The sequence below is a fragment of the Numenius arquata genome, chromosome 5, assembly GCF_964106895.1.
Source record: "Numenius arquata chromosome 5, bNumArq3.hap1.1, whole genome shotgun sequence".
In the NCBI taxonomy this organism is placed as follows: Eukaryota; Metazoa; Chordata; class Aves; order Charadriiformes; family Scolopacidae; genus Numenius; species Numenius arquata.
Genome location: NC_133580.1, coordinates 43,199,010 through 43,222,646, shown reverse-complemented (window position 1 = coordinate 43,222,646; position 23,637 = coordinate 43,199,010). Strand labels below are relative to the sequence as shown.

The following is a 23,637-nucleotide window of genomic DNA, read 5'->3' as shown; positions in this document are numbered from 1 at the left end:
TTCCAATTACTTTTTGTCACTGTTAATTTATTTGTTGATAGAGTCAAATTCCAATACATGTAAACGTACCTGACTCGGTCATAGACTTTAGACATAAAAGGTGGAATATATGCCTAGTGGAATCAGAAGATCAGATACATTTTATTTCCTGACTTATGTAAAAATAATTTAAATGAACACTATCTGCACACAGATTAACAGGGCCACTCAAATGAAGAAGATTAATATGTCTCAGCTCTACAAATGCTCTAGATTGCCTTACCTGGTGAACCAGCGTGCCAACAAAAGTTCTTTAAAAAAAATATTCAAGGCCAGCTAATTTTCAAAGAACAGTATAATAAAGGTGACCATAACAATGAAGCAAAAAGATGGAGTTACCAGTCCCAACATCTCTGCTGTCATCTAGATGCTAGGAAGCGTAGCTGTCCATCAGGCAGCCAAATAAGAAAGGGTAATCCCACACTCAGTGGAAAATGCATTGCCCACAGCAGGCAAAACAAGATGACTCCTTGATACAGTTTAAAATTCGCAGCTTCCCTACTGCTTTCATTTCAGAGTGAAGTTATTTTTTCTAGCATTACATATGGATAATGAGAATTCCTCTTACTTAACTGTACCTTTCAAAGGACAGAGAAGTAATTTTCTCACAAACACACTGCAATAACTCTTTGGCCTGACATTTACTTTTTTTGATCTCAGTTGGCACGAACAACTGTGATTTTTAAACAACTTTTTGTTTTACTGGGCAGTGCACCAAGGATTCAGTCCAGAGAGGGACTTAGTAGCAAAAAACAGAACACCTATGTTCAGGCACTTGGACCTGAAATGGAAATCAGACCCAATGGTGAATGTCTAGGCAAGGCACTTCAGAGCAGTTTCCAAAGCAACTCTCTCTCAGCAGGAAGCTCTGTGGACAAGCCAGTAAGAAATGCTATGAAGACAGATATAACAGAAGTCTTGTGCCTTTCTGGTGCACCTCATTTGGTGCTCAAGGGCATCTTGCCACTCTGGAATCACAGCTCAGACTCTCCCTGGAAAAGTATGTGCCTTTCAAGTCCTTACTGTTGGAAACAATATTTTTTTCTCTTTCAAAACACACCTAGCAGAGGCACTAACTTGAGACTACCACTCGACTATACTTCCGCTCAATTTCCTCTTTCATCTTATGAGGTGTCAGTCCACTTGTTTCACCTCTAGAGAGTGCCATAATACTAAATAGCCTGAGGGAAAAAAAGGACGTTTCTTCTTACAGCCTTAACCACTAGCCTATTAAATTGTGCTCTCATTTGCTGGTCTTTGTTTCTAATTATTTTCTATATGGTGAGGCAGGAATATGCCATCTTCACACTTGCAAATAGAGCATAATTTGGTGATTAGAAAAAGATCCTGAAAGATAAGAAGAGATGGAAGTCTGATGCTCCCAGAGGTGATATTGAACTGATGTCAGTCAGGCGGTTACGTACCGTGTGTGTAGACTAATGCTGAGCATCTGCACAGAGATCAAATACTGTGGCAGGTGTCTGATGAAGAGGTGTAGTGCCATTTCTCTGGGGATCACACTAAAAAATACTGAGCACCAATGGCAGACTAGAAAAGCTCTGTATCTACTCAGTAAATTATATAAAGTTACTGAAAACATTGTGTATTTTCAACAGTGCTTAAAAAAAGAGACTGACATACTATGTTAAGTAGTCTTGAGCTAGGCCATGCAGAGTGCGACTGGCATTTGGAAAACTCTTTGGACAGAGAGAGCTGATCTCGTGTGCACTTTACCCAACATTAATTCAGGATACAAAAAAGGGAAAATGAAGCAGAGTCTGTGAAACTATTACAATTTCCATTGTTTATATTCATAATTGCTGATAAAGTTCCAAACCCTTGTTATTTCACGCTCAGACCTTTCATTACTCATAGTAAAAATGTGCCATACCTCTGAAGTCTGTTAGTAGGACTAAAATTACAGGTTGGAAATTATGTTTATATTTACAATACACGTGTTCATATCTATGTGCACCATAAAGCCAAAAAGCTTAGAGACTGAAAAAAAAAATAGAGTTCTTCATGTCATTACTGCTGAGGCATATTAAAATAAAACAAGTGAACTCAAAGTATGTTACTGAATTTATCCACAAACTTCAAACTAGTGTATAGTGTATGTATAAAAAAAGAGCTATGAAATATTATTTTTCTTTGTTATACAATAGTTTATCACTGTTTAGCAATGTTATACACAGAGAGATGTACACTAAAGACATTCAAGTATGACTCACTGTGGCTTTTTTCTTCCCTCTATAAATATAGGTTTGTAAACTGAATTTAAGTATGCCTTTTTTTTTCCTTCCCCTTTCTTCTCAAAACAGAAGTCAAAAACCACAGTGGTTTCTTTCCAAATAGGCATTCCTTTTTAACAACAAGATTTAGCAAAGATAAAAAATCCGTATTATTTAACAGAATATTAAAATGGCCTTGCTGAACTGGATAATTTATTTCCTAAACTGTGACTATTGCTATTGCTTTAAATATTCCAATTCAAATAGCATAGAAAACATGAAAAACCTTTAATCTTGAGAATTTCTGCAGAAAGGAAGGTTTCATGAAGAGTAGAATTGGATTCTGGAGCTTACTTTTCATAGAGAATTCTTAAATTCATTCACAGCTTTAATGAGGATTCCCTTAAATGTCACTGTCAGTTATCCACTAGATGCTTTTCTGAGATCAGTTTAAAGGCTTTACCTCAAATGCTTGAAAGGTTAATCCTACATTGTAGTTTTCTGACACTGTTATTTTCCACACACATTCCTTCATTGGTCTGTAGTCATCAGGATAATTGGGAGACTGGATCTGGCCTTCATTTTTGTGGATTTCACCTCCACAAATAGCTGATAAAAGCATAAAATTCTTTCTGTCAATAACGACATTTTCTGTTCCCCATGCCCAAGTTGACATTTTATGCACTGCTCTTTAAAACTAATGATAATATTATTCTGGAGAAGACTGTAACAGTCTAACAAGGACAAATTCTTGAAAACACAATCCATTTAAACCACTATACATATTTCAGTTACAGAATATAATTTAGCATTTTTTATAGCTCTAATGATGTCTACAGTGTTCAGGAAAACTTTGGAATCATGGATAATCTGAATCAATATATTTTACAGGTTACATTTAAAAGGTTAAAATAATTAGATTTTACTTTTTATTCACCTTTGAAATATACTGAGTAAGCACTCAATTAATATTTAGTAACCTTTACAGAGAGACAAATGAGACAAATCTCATATTTTATAATGATCTATGCATTTTAACCTACAATTTATCACTTCCAGCTTACAATGATTGAAGAAACAGCTAATATAAATAAAAAATATTTTCATGAAAAGTAAATGCACTTTTCAGGGTCCATACTGATAATCATGTAAAGATCTGTAAATATAAACTAAATCATACAGTTTACTACCATAGATTCAATATTTAAGAAAACAGGTTCTGTCTCAAACAGGTGAATGTTGACTTGCTAATACACTCAGTGGGTAAGAGCGTTTCTATTAAGTAATCCCTGAGTATATGGAAAACATAAGTTGGATTTTACTGAAGAATAAATAGAAAGTACTCAAAGAAATCTTTCCACACACTAAACACAAGAACATACACATTCAGTTTATTAAATGACTGGTAAAAAATGCTTATGAATATTAGATATTAGGAAGAAATTCTTTACTGTGAGGGTGGGGAGGCACTGGAACAGGTTGCCCAGAGAAGCTGTGGATGTCCCATCCCTGGAAGTGTTCAAGGTCAGGTTGGATGGGGCTTTGAGCAACCTGGTCTAGTGGGTGGTGTCCCTGCCCATGGCAGGGGGGTTGGAACCAGGTGATTTTTAAAGTCCCTTCCAACCCAAAGCATTCTATGATTCTATGATTATCAGTGGTGTCCTTGGAAAAGAGGTCATCTGAAATCTGACCACAGGAAGAGTTTCAAAATGTCCTGTCAAGTAAATTAACACTTACTGTCTCTTTTAGTAATAAAACACTGATTTCATATTAGGTTATTTCTGACATTTTTATTTTTTTAAAAAATATCCAAAGGTATCTGGTTAATATTTTTCCTCTGTAATTAAGTCATTTTTAATGCTGTAAGAGGCTTACCTTCATAAATTGCTGCAAAACCTTTCCCAACCCAGTTGCTGCTGCTGCGGAACTCGATCCACATCCTGCTGTCGGAGGATGCAAGGACTTCTGGCAGTTTGTCACCACAAAACCTGCCTAAAAACATGCAACCAGTAACTGCATTTTCTGCCGCCTCTGAAGCCAAATGCTGCAAACATTTATACAAGTGTTTAACATCATAAACGAGTAGTAAGATGAACTCAGTGGAACTATTCACATGCTTATGGTTAAGCACAGGTGTTTCTGCAGATCAGGACCTAATACACAAAGATTTTATTATAAAGCTTTCAGTACTTCTTTTCATTGCAGTCAGACTCACAAGTCTAAGTACAAAACCTTAGGGGAATTAAGGAGAAAAATTATTGTTATAGACTGTTTCTATACATGCAAACCCAGGCATTTTGGAAGGGGAAAGCAAGTACCAATCTTAAGAGACGAATGTAATCTAGGTCACAGTAATACCGCTCATTGTGTCTAAGGACCAAAGAGGTTTAAAACTAACATCCAAATGACCCTAGACTATATTATCCTCTTAAATTCAGCCTAGGTAGGTGAAATTTCTGTTTATCTAGGTGACAGAGAAGGGAATAGGAGAAAAAGGTGTTTACTGTCCAGTCTTAATTCTTTCTTCTTTCTTTTCTTCTTAAGGCCAAGAAAACAGGTATTACTGTTAAAAAGCTGTCTGCTGTACTTGCTTCCTTTTCTTTCTTTTTTTTTTTGCTGTTTTTAAATTGTGGCTGTTAGGATGTTAACAAAGTTCTAGTCTTCGTTCTAAAACAACAACAAAACCGACCCAAGAACTTGGAGACATTCATGTTTCTTATGGTCTGAAATCCCCAGTTTCAGTCACACAAGATCACAGGAAGTCAAACCAACCCTCTGGATTGGGCAGCGGCATTTCAGGGTATGAAATCTCCACAAAAACCCTCTGAATTAAGAAAAGGATGCCTGCAGCTTCCTGCATATTAGTTGCATCGCTAAGACTTAATTCATTATTGCTTTGCATGTCTTTTCTCTGCAAAATCAGGGAAAGACATGCAAAGAAGAAAAAGAAGTGCTCTTCTACTCATAATCTAAAAATATATGAGGACAGCTAATAATTACAACTCTACAGTGGGTGCTCTCAACAACAGTGCATGTGCTCATCATGTGCTCTATGGATTTCCCATACATGCTCTCCAGATTTGTCAGTATACTATTTCCCCATTTCTGTGAACAAAATTATGGCAAATTCATACTTTAACACCCACAAGCAGAGCAAAAAGTTGCACATTTTGTAGTTCTCATCTTTCCACACATGAAGCTGAATAACAGTTGGCTGCAATGAAAGGAAGCCTTGAGGCTTGAAGTCAAATAAATGGCTTTTTTGAGGCCAGTTAGAGTTTTTTCCCATCCCCAAGTTTAGATACATTCTAGACACCTAAAACCGAAGAGGTTTGTTCTGAGTTGAACAGCACACAAGTTCACTGAACTAAATGAGTGTGGTAACTATGGACAGTGCAGCATTCAACAGTTGCATACCAAGCAGAGGTGATTTTCTCCAGTAGCCATCTCTTACTTCAATATAATCATACCAACAAAGACTGCTCTTGTAAAGGTCCATGGTGGTAAAGTTTAAAACAATCTGCAATCAGAGGAAAACATCTAGTTAAATCACATGGGGTTAATACTAGAAAATGATCACACAACATTCTGTGACAGGATTCCAACTGCTTAGACACTTATTTAACCTCTCCTCAATTATTTCTTATAGTGAGTAGAAGTTGTATGGGAACATTAAAAGTTTTTTTTATTTAATCTTACATATTTGAGCAAATTCAAGACAGACTATTCACATTTAATTACTTACAGGGAGCTTTTCACTGAGAAATAAAAATTTGAGAATGTTAATAAGGTAAAATAATGTTCTAATATAATTTTAAGTATGTTATTTGATAATTCTCCTGCCAGTTCCTGTTCCATTACATTTTGACTATAATCACTACTGACAGTGTTAAAAAAAAAAATCTGTTTTTATTTTGGTTTGTGTTTCCTTCTACTACTGTTTCAACAAGATAGTTTACTTTGAGAAAAGTTAAATATTGACAGTAATGCTGAAAGCAAGATCACTAAAATAAATGGTACACAGCCCCTTAATGACTCTTAAGGAAAATATAATACAGCGCTTTATACAGAAATCTGAGTTCTGTACATTTCTGGAACTTCTGAACTTGGACTCCCAATTTTACTTAGCACATCTGTAAATAGGCATATTTTCAACACATAATATCAGGACTCCCGTAGACCATTACATTATCCCGTTTTGGTTTAGAAATACTAATCCTAAACTGCCACAAACTCACACTTTTAACACAGGAGTAGGATTCATTCTGGATCACAGGATGACACAATAGCTTCAGTTTGGACCCTGACTGACTGGAACAGTCTTAATATCATGTCCTGCAATTTCAGGGCCAAACAAGAAGATTAAAAATCATTCATATTTTGTATTATAAAATAATTTCCAATTTGTACCCTTTCATTGGATTTAGGTGTATTTGAAAAAAGAATTCATCTTCTAAATCAGTTCCTCAGTGTAGATTAATAAATATTTTAACCTAACAAAAAATCTTCTTTATTCACATATTAGCACAGGAGTGGTTTTATTTTTATCTTTGATCCTAGGAACTCACAATCAAAATCTGCTGTTATAAAGCAAACATGAATTGCTGCACAGTAGCAAATACCTCACACTGCAAAAATATATCTCCATGGCAGCCTATGAAGCAGCTGTGAGTGTCAGTTGAAAGGAGAGGAATTTACCCTTAGTCCAGCTGCAAGGAAGAAACATAACACCATAACTGGAACAATAGGCCCAGATAGTCAGACAGGATGGTTTACTTCCATCTCCTCTGAAGGCACCGTGTGTCTCTCTAACCACAACATACAATATTAAACCAGAAAGGAGGAACTTTTTTCAGACTGTTTAATTTTAAGAAGATAAAACTTAATTTAAAGATAACAAAAAGCTCAGTGGTTTGGGTGTGGAGGTGGAAGAGAGTCACAGTAAGGCTCTTCTCCGAACAACGCAAAATGGAGATAATCTTTCATAACAACACACAAAGGCTAGCAGAGGTTTTGCTTTCCCTTAAGTTCCACAAAAAATAACTAAGTACATCCATACAAGCAATTACATTCTCAAAAATCCCTTTTAGTTTCAATGGAGAGCGGGAAACTTTCTGACAATCTTAAAAGCTGTATCTTCCCCTGTCCCCTAGTGCTGACAATATCGACTGTTTGGGTGGAAGACCAAGCTCACAGGTGATTCTATTCAGCTTTCACCTTTACCATGCCAGGGGAAACAGAAAACATCTGTAAGGCTACACATAAAACCCAACAGCCAGAAGTCCTGTACAGTGAAGCACATTATGCTGGCAGCCACGGCTTTGAGGGATGAAGATAAGGGACATGAAGCACGCCAAGGACCATCAGGACAGCGCTGAATAAATGAATACCTGTTCTGATGGTTAAGTATGGCCAAACATTTATATCCACAAGCTGCGACCACATCCACAAAGCCTGCAAAAGGGTTGTTTAAACAGCAGTCTGCCTCTAGCTCCGTGTTCTCCATGGGAACATCCTGTAAGCAGCTTTGGTACATTTTTAGTGTAGCAGATGCAACAAATATAGCCTGCCCTCTCTCTTTTGGCCCCTTTCTTCTGTCATTTTAGGGCCACAAAGGGAGGCAATAATTTATTCTCAGATCTGTATGCCAAGAATGTCTGTTTCAATGTTAGTTTGATACTTTGGAAATATATTTAGGTGATATTAACTCATGTCCAGGCTACCACTGACACCCTGAATCATAAAGACCTGTAACAATGCGTAGCCGTTGAAATATATTGTAGGCTTCCTTCCTCAGCTCAGAGATGAAAATGGACTAATTTGAAATCAGACACAATTGGTATGCAATCCTGTCCTGATTTGAGGTAAAACAGAACTCTTTTTCTTTCCAGTAATTCTAGTTTGCATCTAAGCTTCTTCTAACTAACTAAACTCTCTGAAATTAACAGCCTATTTTTCAGACACCGTCTGCTTCCAGAGACTGATAAAACCCGATTCTTTCTAATTTATGCCAAGGAATGGTATGCAGAGAGGCTCTTGCTTATACTTATTACTATAATACCCAGGGTCAGCTGACTTTGTATTTGCCCCATTGGAGGATTGGAAGCAGAAAACCATAAAGGGGTCACACCTGTGGGGAGGAGCAGACAGGACAGGTGACGCCAAACTGACTAACAGGGTATTCCATCCCATCTGCCTCATGCTTAGTATAGAAGCTGAGGGATTAAAAGGTCAGCCGTCTTTCTTCAATAGCCAGTGTCCGAGGAGGACTCTGTCTGTTTGTCTGACTTTGATCCCAATCCATCTGTTCCTGAATCCAGGTACAGAATCTAGTTCCCATTCATCGCTGAGTCCAGTCTGAGACTTTCTTAGTGCCTGCCAGTGAGGTGATCATCATCATTCAATTCAGCTACTGAGCTACATTTCTCTTCAGATGGCTCTCATTTTCCCCTTGCCAGTTTTTCATCAGGGCCTTGGTGGAGAATTTTTTTTTTTTTAATTTTGCAAAAAGAATGGGGTTTTTTGCAATGTTACTAAGGAAATTGACAGAAATCCTTCAATGCCATACTACTCAGTTTCCACATTATTGCACCGTTTACCTAAAAATGGCATGCATCAAAGCATTAGGTGATCCTCTCAGCCGGCATTCACTATATTACTGTCATGTTTCTTTAAGTCTAACTGGCGCACCTCCTGTTTCAACTTCCCTGTCTTATTTCCTGGATGCAGAGTTCCCATGCCATTCTTTCCCGGAAAAGGAACCTCACAACTCACCTCTTTGCTCTGCCTATTGCTACACGTCTCACCTTCTAGCTTATGTGCACCCTTTCCCAGATGCCTAACCCACAGGGCATTTTGCCTTTACTATTCAGGCACCCTTTCAGGGTCATGTCCTGAAGAAATAAACGAACAAATATTATCAGAATTCCAAAACTACCTACTCTACCATGTTATTCTCCATGAGAAATATGCAGATCTTGCTAAAAGTACAATCACTGATATGCTTTCCTCTGCTTCAGTTTTCAATTACATTTCCAAGCGCTATCTGAATCTACCTCTGAGGGTGTCAGAGGTCTCTCATTCACACCACAATTCTGTCTGTCCTTTGCTGACTGTTTTTTCTTCAACCTGTCCTTCAAATACAGAAGCTTCACCAACTATAGATTTTTTGTTCTTCCCCTCAACTCATCCACTTTGCAGTTCAGATTCCTTCTAAACTCTTACCTTTTTTTTTTTTTCCTGAGTTTCTCAGATCATAGGTAGGTACCTCTGTATCTAGCTGTACTACTTGAAAACCCTACTGCCTTTAAAAGTCTCCTTGTCCTTTTCCACCATTACACATCTCACCCCAGCTGTGCAAGCAGAGGGCTTCACCAGGAGGAGCCTTTTTCTCTAACCAGATGAGATGCAGACAGCTGGGTTAGAGAAGGTCAGGCTACCTTCCACAGCTGCTTAAGCTAACCCAGCTGCCTCTGTTAGAAGCAAGTTATGGAAGCCACATCCTATACCTCCTCCATTGGCTCAGCTGTGTAGAGCCTGGAGGTCTCTAACCAGTCTAGCCACAAGTTTTCCATTTTTCATGACACAGTTGAAACACCAGATTTCTCTGTTTTCTGTTTGGAAATTTGCCTTTTTCTATCATTAGTTGCCAGGATACAGTTGGGAAAAGAATGGTTTTACTTAGGTGTGATCATGTCATTGTCTTAAAGGGCAGCTATCTAAATGGAAACCATTAAAATTTAATGAGCTTCCTCAATGGCCCCCTTCTCTGAAAGTATATGAAATAACCTTCACAACCTTTTCTCACTCTGACATGCCAAGGTATTTGATGATACAGCAATTCCTCCACATTGACCAGAATTCATAGGCAGAACCCCCAATCTGTCACAGCATGATTTCTGGTCGGGAACCAAACAAGTATAAATATATTTAAGATTCCTATTTACAATTCTGCAAAGTATTAAATAGAGCTACAGACAAGGCAGGTCTTGCTCACAGGGACAGGATGGCTCAAAGTCTTCACAGCAAAAACAATCAATGGGTATTTGTCAGCACAATTAAGGAATTATTGATTACACAGCAGAATCAATTGTGCTACTGCAGGGAGAATATATCATACCTCCTACTGCCTGGGATAAGAAAGCACAAAATACATAGCAAACACTAGGTAACACTAAGTTTTCTGCAGATGGCATTTTTTTCCCATATCAACCAAAGATTTATCTGTCCTGTTTTATCATTAATGTAAAACATTAACAAAAATTGGAAAGTAATGTGACCTATTTGAAAAGGCAGATTAAAAAAAAAACATTTGCACTGTTGCATCTCCTTATGCCAACAAAATTTCTACACACCAGATGGCAGGATTTCACCCTGGCAGAGGGCATACAGTATTACTAACACCATTTGCCCCCAGAAAATTTTCTCTGTATAGATATATTGTGTACAACTGTTTACCATACAGTCTTAAATCTTGAGAGAAAGTAAAAGGTAAATGAACTGCTTTGTTTTAGTAATAGGGAAGCATACATTTTAGGTTGGGCTGGCAATTTATGATGCCTATCAATAAAAGGAATACTGAAGCTACTGCATACCACTGCAGTACTGTCCTTCATTGAATTTCCTGCCATCAAAAATCAGAAGTGTCTGTACTTGCAGGAAGCAGCACGGATAGAAGTCCTCTAAGCTATGCTAAAACAGCAAGATCTTAAATCTCAATAAATAAGAGACAAGAGCTAGACAATCTGGATGATGCTTTTTCAGTTTATTTTTAGGTGACTAAAGTGCTCACTGACGTTTCAGAACATGATGTGATATACTTATACATACTCTAACTTCCACACAACATTCCTGAGATCTGTCAGGGTCAATGCAGCAAAGAAACAAAAGCTTAAATATATTTTTATTTTCCCCTCATAACGTGAATTTTATCATCATTTACTGAGAAAATTTGGGATTAAGCATAATGTGTGTCCAAGGTACTGTGATATATGCGTTAGTCAAGATTTAGACCTCATTTCTGCTATTCACATCCAAGTACTTGCTGCAAATAGGGTCCTTTGTCTCAAAACAGACAATATCCTATGGGAAAGAGCACTGACAAAACAGGCTTTTTGACATTAGCATAAATACAATTTTATTTGTTCTTGCTGAACTATATGGAGACTATGAGAGCTGGAGGTCAGAACAGTGCTCTACAGATACAACTTGTCATGTCAAATTTCAATTAGAAAATTCTGCTTAGTCTTTTTCCCTATCTGGGGAGGGGGAACTTCAAGACAGGGGCTTTCCCCCATTAAGCTTTTGTACAATGTAATACAGCTCCAGTGGTGGTTACAATCTCAAGACATAATGGTATTACAAATATATTACAATTACACTAACATCTGCAGATAAGCTTACACAAAGTTGGAGTATGCTATGAATACTTAAGCATGACCATTTTCTAACTCATATATTGATATTGTTTTCAAAAGGCAATAATAATTGTAGATGAACTCTACAATTTTTTTAATGTTTTAACCGAGGAACAGAAAAGAAACCTAAACCATTTTTGTTGTTATCACAACAGTGTCTATGAAGCAACACAAATAGTGGAGACATAAAATTACCTACCTAGATTAATTTGCATCTTTTGCACAAGCTTTCTCTTATTCATCTGTTTTCATTTGTTTTTCCCTGCCAACCTGCAGAGCCACCCACGCCCTCCCAGCACAGAGTGTGTTTATTTTTCCTCCTGTCTCTGGCTCTTGCCCAGAGGAGGGTGAGCGCTTTCCAAATAACTTTGCTTTCATCCCCCACAGTGGCAAATGCTCTTACAACTCCTCAGGATCTATTAGCACATCAAGAACTCATACTCTTGGTGTCTACCAGAACCATGACCTGAAAGAAATGTGGAATAAAGTAATCCAATAAGGAGAAAACTATGTCCAATATGGCGTGGGAAACCACTGACAAAGCTGACTGAAATGTCTGGGGGCAAATGCTGGGTTTTCCTCTTTGGACTCTCCAGTACTGAGGCTGGTGTTAGGTTCCATATTTCAGTCTTTAGGCTGTATTTGCTTAGTATCAGCCACTGCTTCTTGTAAAGCCACTTACACCCTTTTATCTTCCTGCATATTTTGTCTCAGGTGAAACTTCCCATTGATCCCTCTATCCTTATTTATTTTGAGGCAGGCTAATATTTGAGCCAATAATTTAAAACAAGATTCAGCTAGCATGTCTTGAAACCATACACAAGAAGAACAGGTTTTGCTTTCACTAGGATTGCACACTTCTCTCCCTGAACTGCTTTCACCAAGCCAACTTCCCCCGCCCCTGCCTTTTTCCTCCAAAATTGATGCTCAGAAAGTAAAACTGTATGCACTAAAACCAATAGTAGGGAATACCTACAATTTCTTTACCCCACATTATTAGTATTTCACTTTAGAAATATTTCATTCAACATACTAAGATCTTCCTTAGGCAGAGCCCAGCTATCAGCCCCCCACTGCTCAGTCAGCTCATGTGAGACTATGCTGGAGACCATGCAGGAGCCAGAACTACCTCTTCCACCTTTACACTGAACCACCAACTGGATTGGAAGCCAGTTTTGAAGGGATTTTATGATGCAAACGTGTAGCAGATTGACATCATGATTTCATTTCACATGAACAGCCACCAAATAGATGATGTGGTTCTAAGGCCACAGACCAAAGTCAAGTCAAGCACATAGTTCATGGTCCCATTTTTTATGGCATACCATTGGTTTCAATTATTATGTAAACTTTAAACTTAAATGAAAAGCTAATGAAATGAAACATTCTATTTTGAAAATAGTATCTGTCTTTTGTTGAGGAAATGTTAAAATACCTTCTCCCCTGGGGTTACAGAGATTCTCCATATGCAGTGTGTGTAGGAAGGATAACCATTTGGAAATCCTGGAGAAGAAAAGTTGCCTGTAGATTCCTGCAGTGTTTCTCCACAGGCTGAAAGAAACAAAATAGAGTAAAAATATAAAATTGAATGTGCCTAACAGAGAAAAATGCATCTTTCCAATATCTACTCAGAATATATTTAACTCACTGCAGATGCAGAATGGAAAACACACTAGTTATTTTATGATTTATTCAAAACAATGATTTTAAGCCAGCCTGACATTCATTCCATTTTACACAGGATGTTTTTATTCCATGAACTATTTCACTTGTGTGCTGTCTGCTGACATAACCAAAATTACAGCAGTCTTTAAAATGTCATTGCTGTCAATCAACTGCAAAATTATACATATAACTTTACTTTGGTGAAAAAAATAGTTAGCCACACCCTTAGACACATCCTTTAAGAACTAAAACTAAAGTAAAACAAAAGCTGGCACAGCATGATTGGTACTACACTGGAATTTCATCAGTGGTTTCATTTAATTTAGTATTTTGCCCACATAAGAGACCCTTCCAACCAAAACTGTTCTATGATTCTATGAGAGATTTATCTGACCTAGACTCACTCATTTATATTAGTGTAGAAAACTAAATCATATATTCAACAAAACCTCTTGCAACGGTGATTTGTAGAGATATGAGTAATAAAGCAAAGCAAATGTAAAATCCTAAAATACCGAAAGCTTTTATATTCTTTATCATCGATGCTTTTAGCACCCATATCTCACCTGTCAATCATGCTATGAGCTGCTGATGGACTGGTTAATAATTCTTCACACTAAAATACAGAATTGGAAGCTCCTGCCATTCTCCACTAATAAAACTGATTCTGGTAGGTGTCACACCTCAGTCAGTCATCTTTTTTGACCTTATTCAGTTTTTTTCACCTACCAATTTTGCAGGTGTGATACAAAAGATGTGAATTTGAGAATATTATCCCATGACTGACAGTGTAATCAGATCTGCAGTGCTTTCAAATTACAGTGCTACCACTGTCAGCAGGTGAACTACTGTATCATCAAAATCTCAATGAATTATAAATGATCTGGAAAATCTTTAAATAAAAGGGGACAAAGGAAAAGATTGTTTATGACAAAGACAGACAACACAGCTGTACAGGCTGTCTTGTTAAAATGCATCTGAAATATAATCTGACAACTACACTGTAATATCAGGCATGAGCTACATTCAAAGCATAAAATATGCTCTCTGACACTGAAATGGTTATTGTGATGAGGAGAGAAAAGAAAGATTGGTTCAGCCCCCCCAAAATTTAATGGCTAAAGTCACCTTCACCATGTCCTTTAGGAATGAAACAGAAAAAAAATTTTTTTACTCCCCTCATTTAAAAAATGTGGCTTTATCTTTAAAAAAATGCAGGCAGCCACAGCAAATGACACATACAAAAAGGGTATTCAGTGCTAAATAATTATTTCTGTACAAAGCCTTTTCAATGAAAAGGCTATATCCATAATTAACCACAATTTATTTTTAACACAGCATTGAATGCAAACTTAAATAAACTGCAGAGTACTGTACTGGGTTCCCCCAGCGCTGGTGAACTGTATTGTAGCTTACAACGCATACATAAGCACTTAAGAGAAGGCCAAGAGTAAAATCGTAGTCTGGTACAAGAGCAGAAGAAAACAAAGCCCAAAGAGGACATGCCCCATGCAGCAAATGCACGCACGACTCGGGAGATCCATGAGGGTCCAAGTACTCTGCTCACTTCTTTTAGAGCCCTATTTAGTTCTTCCTCCCATGCATGGTTTCATTGAGACTACACTGCATCAGCATATGCTCACAAAGCATAAAACCATATTTCAAACTTTATCACATTTTCTGTTTGCTCTAGCTATAACTATTTCACCAATACTACAGCTACTAAGGAAGCCTTGAGCAGATGACACAATGAGAGACAGGGAATGTTGTTTGTCCAATTTTTTCTGCTCATGTTGCATTTTTTTCAATTAGCTGTAACTTCGACTCACAAATATTATGAAGTCATGCAATGCACACACCCACATAATGTGAAGTATGTAAGCAAATAAAATGCTATCAAGTGCGTGGGACTTTTTAGATATCAGTCCAAACACAGCCCTGCAATTACTAAGAGGGGAGGAGGAAGATCTTGGCGTAACTACCCCTTATTCTATTAAAGTCCCTAAATTACACTGTTATAAAAATAAACACACATCACTGATTTAAGCATAACAGTTTTACATTTTTGAAAACATTTCAGAATTTTTCTCTCTTATACAGTGTGCAAGATTATTTTCTCCAGAATATTAATAACTCTCCATGCTCCATACACAGAAGTTGTATCTGACCTTAAAATTATGGATTTTAAGTTGCAAAAGGTGCCATGAAACATTTTCTTTTTCTAGGAATTATAGAATAAAGCCAGTTAATATAACAATTTAACTTATATCCATATTAAATGCCTGGGAGCTCTCTATAAAACAAAAATTTTCATAAATAACATTGAATTTAAGGGAAACAAAAAAAATTGTAATTGGATCACTTCTACTAAGGATTAACAAAATTAGAATTTAACAAATATGTTTGGGAATTACATTTTTCACCATAGTTATCATTTAATTTAAAATTCCTGGTTACTCAAGGGAAGTATAACAAGAACAGTTTATACCAACCAATAGTTAAATCAATTATCTATGGGATCTGAGTTCCAGGCTGGCTTCCAGAACTGCTGCAGACAGGGTGATATTTGGACATTTCGTGTTTAAAAGCACATTCCTCTGCAATGGGTCAGTGAATTGAAACAGTTAAAATTCTATCACTAGAGAATGTAAAGGTTTTCTCTTTAATTGGACTTTGGCAACTACAGCATTAGTGATTAGGCATATGAAACAGTACATTATAAACATTTTACTGTGTGACGGTCCATTAGTAATGGAGTCCACTTTGAGAAAGAAATGTAGAAAGAAAATGAAAGGTAAGGGCCACTAATTTAAATTACTTAAGAACTAATCTTAGTATATTTCACGTCAGAAAAAATTAATTACAACTTCAGTCTTATACACCTCTGCTTTATAAAGCATTTGTACTTTTTTATTCCATTGTTAATCATTAACATTGCTAATGTTTTCTCTGTTGGTTTTTTTTTTTTTCCCCCTCACAAATGTCATGCCTTATATCAACTTTACTAGGCTAGACCACTTGCAGAAATGCCACTTTAGCTCTCCACACACACACTCCAACCAAAACAACAATCTCCCTATTTTACAGCTCCATCTATTTCACAGCTTGAGAAGGTTAGACTCCTGATAAACCTTTCTGTGGAAAGGAAAGGGAAACTATTTTTGCTTCTCCTTGTAAAGATTAGCAATGGGTGCGCTCAGTAGGTGGATTATATGCTTATACAAAGCAATTTCTACTAGTGAACTCTGCAGCGTTGTTTAATTACACAGCTTGTGTATAACACCTCTCTGGGCTGGCCTATGCACACGGTCAAGTTCCATTAAGGATTACAGTGAACTCTGCAAATGAGGAAGCCCAGATCTCGAAGACTTAGGAAACTGACGCTCATTCCTTTGTCCATAGCACTAGCAAATACATACTCTCATATATGGCTAATTTAAGCTTACCCTTTTCCAGAGAGAATTAAGATCTTTCATACTTTTTACTTAGACCCAAGTCTGTACATCTGTACACATATGGCATATATAGCTGCCACAGAGTCCTAAAAATATCTGGTGCTGATAATATACTTGTTAAAGCAAAAACTTAAATCAGTTTAGTACAACTCAATGTCTTACTGTTGACTTGATTCCCCTTTATAGTTATAGGGAAACAGTCTTAATCTAAAAACCTTAATCCTCCGTGTGTAGTGAATAAAGGATCACTTTTGAACTTGAACACTCTTTTTCAATCTAATAGAGACGGGAGCAAGTTGAGCCTAAGAAACAGGGAGGACAGCACAAAATAGAGCCAGGCTAGATAACCTTAATCTGTTCTCTTCCACACATACCGTCACAGACCCTGACAATTTGTAAATTTGCTGAACTTCTTCCATCCAATGTCTCTTCCTCTGACCAGCCTTCTCCTGCCAGTCTGAGCCTCCTTTCCCATTCCACTGTACCCACTTATTTCTTGTCCTTTCTTTCTGCCTAATAGTATTCTTCTCCATCATTTCCATTTCTTAGTCTCTTGTTCCTATAAAACTATATATACGTTTTAAGTCAACTACAATTTCTATATAGAATACAAAGGTAGACTTGTATTGAAATTTTAGTAGCTACACCAGAAAAAAAAAAGTATTCTATTACTCTGTTAGTCTGAAAACCACTGTAATGCTTCCAGCCTTGAAGTTCAAAATCTGTTCTCAAATGCCAAGACAGTCAAAGAAAGTTCAAAATAAGATTGGCAAAGGAATGACCCTCAGTTTAATTGCTTGCTTTCTCAGTATTCTATCATGTAACAATGTATCTCAGTATTAAAATGTAACAGATTCCTATCAGCAATTATGTTTTCCTTTGACAAAAATCTTAAGAAAAAGTTAAAAACAAACCAAAATTACTGTTGCTAGGTTGTTGAGTCCTGGCACTTACTCAGCTGATGAAAGACAGGTTATCAAATCTCATGCCTTGGCTTCACTAAGCTCAAAACTGTTTCTCAGGCACTAAGCCTTTTTCTGAATAATGACCCTGAATATCCTGACCGGCTAAACAACCTGGGAGGCTCGGCTGCCTCACTGTTGTGATGATCAGCTGTATTCTCCAGCAGCCCTGAGCTCAGCTTCATGTTCATGGGCCCCCCCAAAAATGCAGCAAGTTTCTTGGACCAGAAACTCTTTGCAGGAATAGCTAGAACTCCAAATGAAACGTAGACAATACCGCAAAATCCTTTGTCAAAAAAGTGTGCGTCTCTGGAAAACACTGATTTAAGGTATTGTTTTCTGTATTTTTATTGTATTACATTTAAGGCAACAAAATGAACACATGAAACAATGCAGATGTTAATTATGTTTGAAATATTCACTGCTGTTTTATCATGAGCAGACATCATGATTAACATCTTTTGTCTGAAACAGGAAATACAGCACACCTTCAAAAACAACAGTGTCAGGAATTTGATTGCCATATTCTATGATGATCACATTATTCTTTTCATAAAACCCAAAGTTTAATGTTTGCATTTTCAGTCTCACTATTTGCTGAAAAATTTATTAGATCACAACTAGATCAACTTTCAGAGTTGCTTTCTTTTATTGGGTGCTTAAGTTTGTGTTGTGTTATTCAGTTATGCAGCTTCTATTAAAAATATTAACTGCAAAAAATAGCATGCTAAATAGTATGCTATTTAAAATTCATAGCAAAACCTTCTGCCTTTTTCTCTCTCCTAAAACTCACTTTCTTTTATGGACTGGCTCAGCTAAGTAAGGCTAGAAAACCAATGCCTCTTATCCCGAAGTTTGCCAAAACAAAACGCCAGAAAAGGAGCATGATCTTGCAACCAGCATTCATTTTTATTATCCCTCCAAAGAGTGTTCACCACTGCTGCAAAAAATTCTACTGCACACACTACTACTGAAAAACCATGGGTTTACAACACTGTGAAAGTAACTTTTAACAAGACTTTCAAGACATTGAAAGAAATGATGTCTCTTCATTATACATTTTCATGAGTTATATGAAAAGGATGTTTTCTCTGAACAACTATTTGAATGTTAGCTCAAAAAACACATTGCATCTTTTTCAGTTGACTGAAAGTGCATGTTAGAGTATTATATACACACTTAGCAGCCTAGGTTATAAATTTTTTTTTATTTTTTTTTCTTTCTTAAGTCAATGTGGTCATAAAATACTAGCTGCTTTCACAGTGGTTTTGATTATATAGTCTATTTCTGTCTCCAAAATTTGTCTTTTATCAAAATATATACATATTTCTCTGTGTTTATGAAATTGTTGCTCTCTGTATACTCTTATATTAGAAATAATGTCGCCCAGAAGAATGCCGTTATTCAAGTACTTGCTGTACCAAAAGAAAAGAACAAAAATTATTCCACAAGGAATAGTTGTTAAAGAAAATACGTTAAAGTGGTTTCTCCTCTGGTAGGAGCAGAAACACTGTGCATGCTCTAAGTATATAGAAGATTATGATTCAATGTACTTACAGCACAAAGAAAAAGTATATTTCAGCTGTACAGTGTACATCAAATGTGTATCAGATCCCCCAGATCTTCAGTAGATCCCACTGCTGCTGTTACAAATCTGAAGCAGCTCCATCCCTTCAGTCCTGATCCCTCTTTTTAGTCCTTCTGTATTGATTGGGTTGTAAAAAGTAGCCAAATAACTGACTTAAAACTGTTACTGAGACTTCATCAATTCCCATGAGGAACAGGAGGGCTGTAAAACCAATGTGGCACAGAGCTGGTATGTCTAGCCTCCCACAAGGACCTTGTTGGCAAATTCTGGCTGAGAGATGTCACTTCTGAGCTGCTTCAGTTGACACCAGTGGTTAAAACTGATCTCAGCTATAACTAGGGCAAGGAAAGTAAAACCTTTTGCTTTGAGATTTCCAACACTTTGCCAGCTCTTAGAGAACTAGCTCAAGAGAGCAACCACAGGGTTGACTCTGGTTTACTCCATACTTGCTACTTGTCTCTGAGACAGACAGCAACTCTACCCCAACAGTATGTTGAGATAAGCCATTAATATGTATTGAAATTATAGGATGCTAGAATTAGGCAGAAGATATTAAAACACCAAAGGTAACTGTTACAACTGTATAAAGTTTGTAATAAGATCTAACCAGTTCACCCATAAGAGTACTGTGTTCAGAGCTGATTGCAATAATTTAATTTGCTCTTTCTGCACTCTGCTTGAATTTAAATAAAAAACAGACTCCGGTCAATATGCAAACTAGAAGTGATATTAAACACCATCCTTTTTTTCTAGTCATTGAACAGCTAAGGAAAATAAAGACTGAAATGTCATGAAAGTAAGTGTTGTTTCATACAGTTTATCTTTCCTTAAGTGTTTTGCATTCCAGAGACCTTGCTTATAAGATTTCTTTTATGATTCAATTCTTGAACTGTCTACGTCAGCTGCCAACATGCAAACAGACTACTGTGCAGCTGACTCAAAAATGTTATCATTCCTTTTAAACAGCAAGTCAAACAGTTGCTAGCATGTGGTTTTTGTTTGTGGTGCAATACCTGGACATCTATACAGCTTTCTTGCCTGTGCAATATCTCCTTTACTTAGACGAGTACGCTGGCCAATGGCAGGTCGTATACCATTATCGTCACGGGAAGGGAGAATGGTATCCAGAAACATGCCCCTAAAAAAAATAAAAATAAAAATAGACCCCAAAAAACCCTATCAGGTTTCTGTCATAAAACTGTCTGACTTTTATGAATGTATAATACCATTTTGTAAACTTACATTTGGCATAATTAAAAGGGTAAAATGCAGAACTTTAAATACAGAAAACATGTCATGAAAATTCCTCAGGTTGGCAAACTTTATGCAAAGTTATATAAAAAAAAAATCTTTCAGTACTTCAATTAACATATCAGCTTTTCTATTTCTGTTAGACAACAGGAGGGAAATCTCATACTACTATTTAAACCACACAGGAAAAAAGGCACTGCTGTTAAAAAAGTTCTTATATATATTGAAAAAAGTTAATATTTCATATATTGAAAAAAGTTAATTACAAAATTATACAGAAATATATAAAATAGGCCCTATCACAAAATTCTTAATCACAAAGTTACTATTTCTAAAAAAGTTTTCAAGGGAAGCCTGACTTACACAGGTAAAAGCAGGTAAAGTCAGGCACACTTGTGAATCATTCTTCCATCAGGCTTTATAATATATCTAACTCTACTCTAGCCACTGTCGCTTTTGAAACATAAATGTTTACTTGCCAAACTCTGCTTCCTTTACAATGAAATATATCAACTTACCATACATTATTTTAATAATGTTTACCCTACATGACTAGATGTAATAGAGAAACACACTTGCTCCAAATGTGATTTTATTCAAAATTTCCCAAATTTTAAATATGATCCAAAATATTTTGTTATTCTCAAATTTTAAGAGTAAGGTACAAAACTAAGTTCTGTTATCATGTTACAGAATTTGAAAATCTCTCAAATCCCATAGAACTGAAGTTAACAGATGATTATGTTTCTGCATTCTCTTGTTCTTTAATTTTTTTATACTCTCTTGTATACTTGTAGGCTTTTATAGAAGAGTAAAACTGGCATTTTCAGGCATAATGTAGGTCCAAAAATGAATGCACAGTAAGGATCTTCACAGTTAGGAATAGTGTTTAGAAATACAGTTTAGTTTTTTAATTATAATAAATTAACCAATTTGAGTATTGCTCTTTTTACCCAGTCAGATTTCTTGTGGCATCACTAGAAATTTTACAAAAAACCAGAATCATCTCAGTACGTTACCTTAATCTAAACAGTGAAATAAACTACTTATAGCATTTTTCAGTTTCTAGAAATAAGGTACATTATTCTTTCCCAAAAAGTGTTTGCATCTATAAAGTATAATCTTATTTTACACTGATTTTTAGTACAACCTGAAACTGATGCTATTCATATTTTGAAAAATGTAAAATCAATACTCTCTTAAATACCTTAGCATCACCTTAATAAGGGAACAACCTGTAACAGTTTTAATATAGCATGAACAACATCATTGTGTGTGACTAGAACTTTATGATGTTTTGTGATTTCTACTTCTTATCCAGGTGAGTAAAGTCTAACAGAAACAGCTGGCAGTACACCACACTGAGCACGACTCATACTTTCAAGATAAATCAGTGCAAATCAATACATGACCTCAAGGGTTTGCTGGTTGTTTTTAAACAGTATGACGTAACAACTTCTTGTACCTTAGGGCAGGGCATGCCTACTCATGGCACTATCAGTTTTTGCCAGCTTGGAAAGTGGTGAGATCAAGGCCTACAAATAAAATTATCTTCATGTTGTCCTTGCCCTAGGACTCTGGGGGATTCCAGCTTGTTAAATTACTCTATTTTATATAGGTTCTTATAATCTCTTCCTTAAGGTAATGTATCCATAACTGCATTTAGTGATGTGACTAATATCAACCTCATGTGACTCATTTCCATGCTCCTCCAGGGGTGAGTTATGTGTATGCTGAATACATCCTTTGGTAGGATTTTTTTGTTTGGTTTTGGGTTGTTTTTTTTTTTAAATAATATAATTTATATTGAGAAGAATAAGCTTAAAAAATTTGCAATGGTTGTTGAGATTTTTAGTGGTCTTTGGTTTATTTCAAACTCTCAGATTGTCTAGTATTTTTTCCTTAAAATGCATGAATTGAACAACAACAAGATAAGCACATAACTTTTCAAACTAGCATTTTTTTGTTAGGGGTTTTTTGAGGTTTCATTTAATTTGCATTATTCTGATATTTCGAGAGAGTAATTAGCTGAACTGTGACTTGGTATGAAATACAAGAAGAGACCATGTGAAAGACTCCTCCTTCACTTATTCTCCAGAGTAGGGTTAGCCTATGGGAACAGCTCATTGTACAACTCCCCACATCCATGCAGAGTTTCAGAGCGAGCCCCACATGAGTTACTATGGAGTTGGGAATGGAACAGCCTGCAACAAGCCAGAGAAAAAACAGCAGAGCTCTTTAAACTCTTTATTATATGGTTTTGATGACAGCAACAATCTGTACAAACAATAGAGAAGAGTTTGCAGCCTCTGTTATAAATGGGTGACTGCAGTCCTTAGCAAAGGGTGTGGCTTGCATGGCAGATGTCCTAATACCATATCGTGTTCTACTCGCATAATCCATAGTTACTCAGACATTATGCATCAAACGAGATTTCTCTTTAAGAGAACACATCATGTTACACGTAAAATTCCTAACCATTTCACTTATTTGCTTTTTCTAAATTCGAAATATTGTGGAGACAAAAAGAAAGTATTATATGAAATGATGTTTCCAGATTATCTTGTCTTAAAATCTAAAGAACTGAAGCAAGATCAAAAGGCTGCTTTGAAACTGAACAGAACCAAAATGCGTTTAAAAGTATAATTAAATTATTCTGACTTAAAATAAACAAGCTGTGTTTTGATTGCTGTAAGAATACTATATTGCAAGGGGGATATTAAGTGGTTTTGGAATACTTAAAAAACATAGTTCTTAGCATTCACAGAGAAGAATAGAATTAAAAGTCAAAAGGTATAACCTGAGACTCCAACCTTGAGAAGGTGTTCCTGGCATAGTGCATAATGCTGTCAAAGTCATATGGTTCCCCAAGGGAGTTCACCTCTCCAGGCTCCATCTTCAAGAAGTTGTATTCCTGACCTACAAATGATTGATAATTAGAGTTTCTTTAAGATCGTCTTTTGTGAAGATAAAAGCCAAACAGGAAAAGAAAAACAACAAAGATCCTAACCTAATCACTCACTGACACTC

General features: G+C 36.4%; 1 protein-coding gene across 2 annotated transcripts in view; it reads right to left on the bottom strand.

Moving 5' to 3' along the window:
* The window catches only part of TLL1 (tolloid like 1), a 143,313-nt gene that overhangs the window by 31,329 nt on the left and 88,347 nt on the right, over nucleotides 1–23,637 (bottom strand). The window contains exons 7-12 of one of the 2 annotated variants that reach the window (XM_074147087.1): nucleotides 23,421–23,526; nucleotides 20,370–20,494; nucleotides 13,122–13,237; nucleotides 5,688–5,790; nucleotides 4,146–4,262; nucleotides 2,734–2,879 (exon numbers count right to left, since the gene is read on the bottom strand). In XM_074147087.1, coding sequence (XP_074003188.1) covers nucleotides 2,734–2,879; nucleotides 4,146–4,262; nucleotides 5,688–5,790; nucleotides 13,122–13,237; nucleotides 20,370–20,494; nucleotides 23,421–23,526 — 713 coding nt within the window. Of the gene's footprint in view, nucleotides 1–2,733; nucleotides 2,880–4,145; nucleotides 4,263–5,687; nucleotides 5,791–13,121; nucleotides 13,238–20,369; nucleotides 20,495–23,407; nucleotides 23,527–23,637 lie in introns of those variants that run through there. The other variant, XM_074147088.1, reaches the window with a different exon arrangement.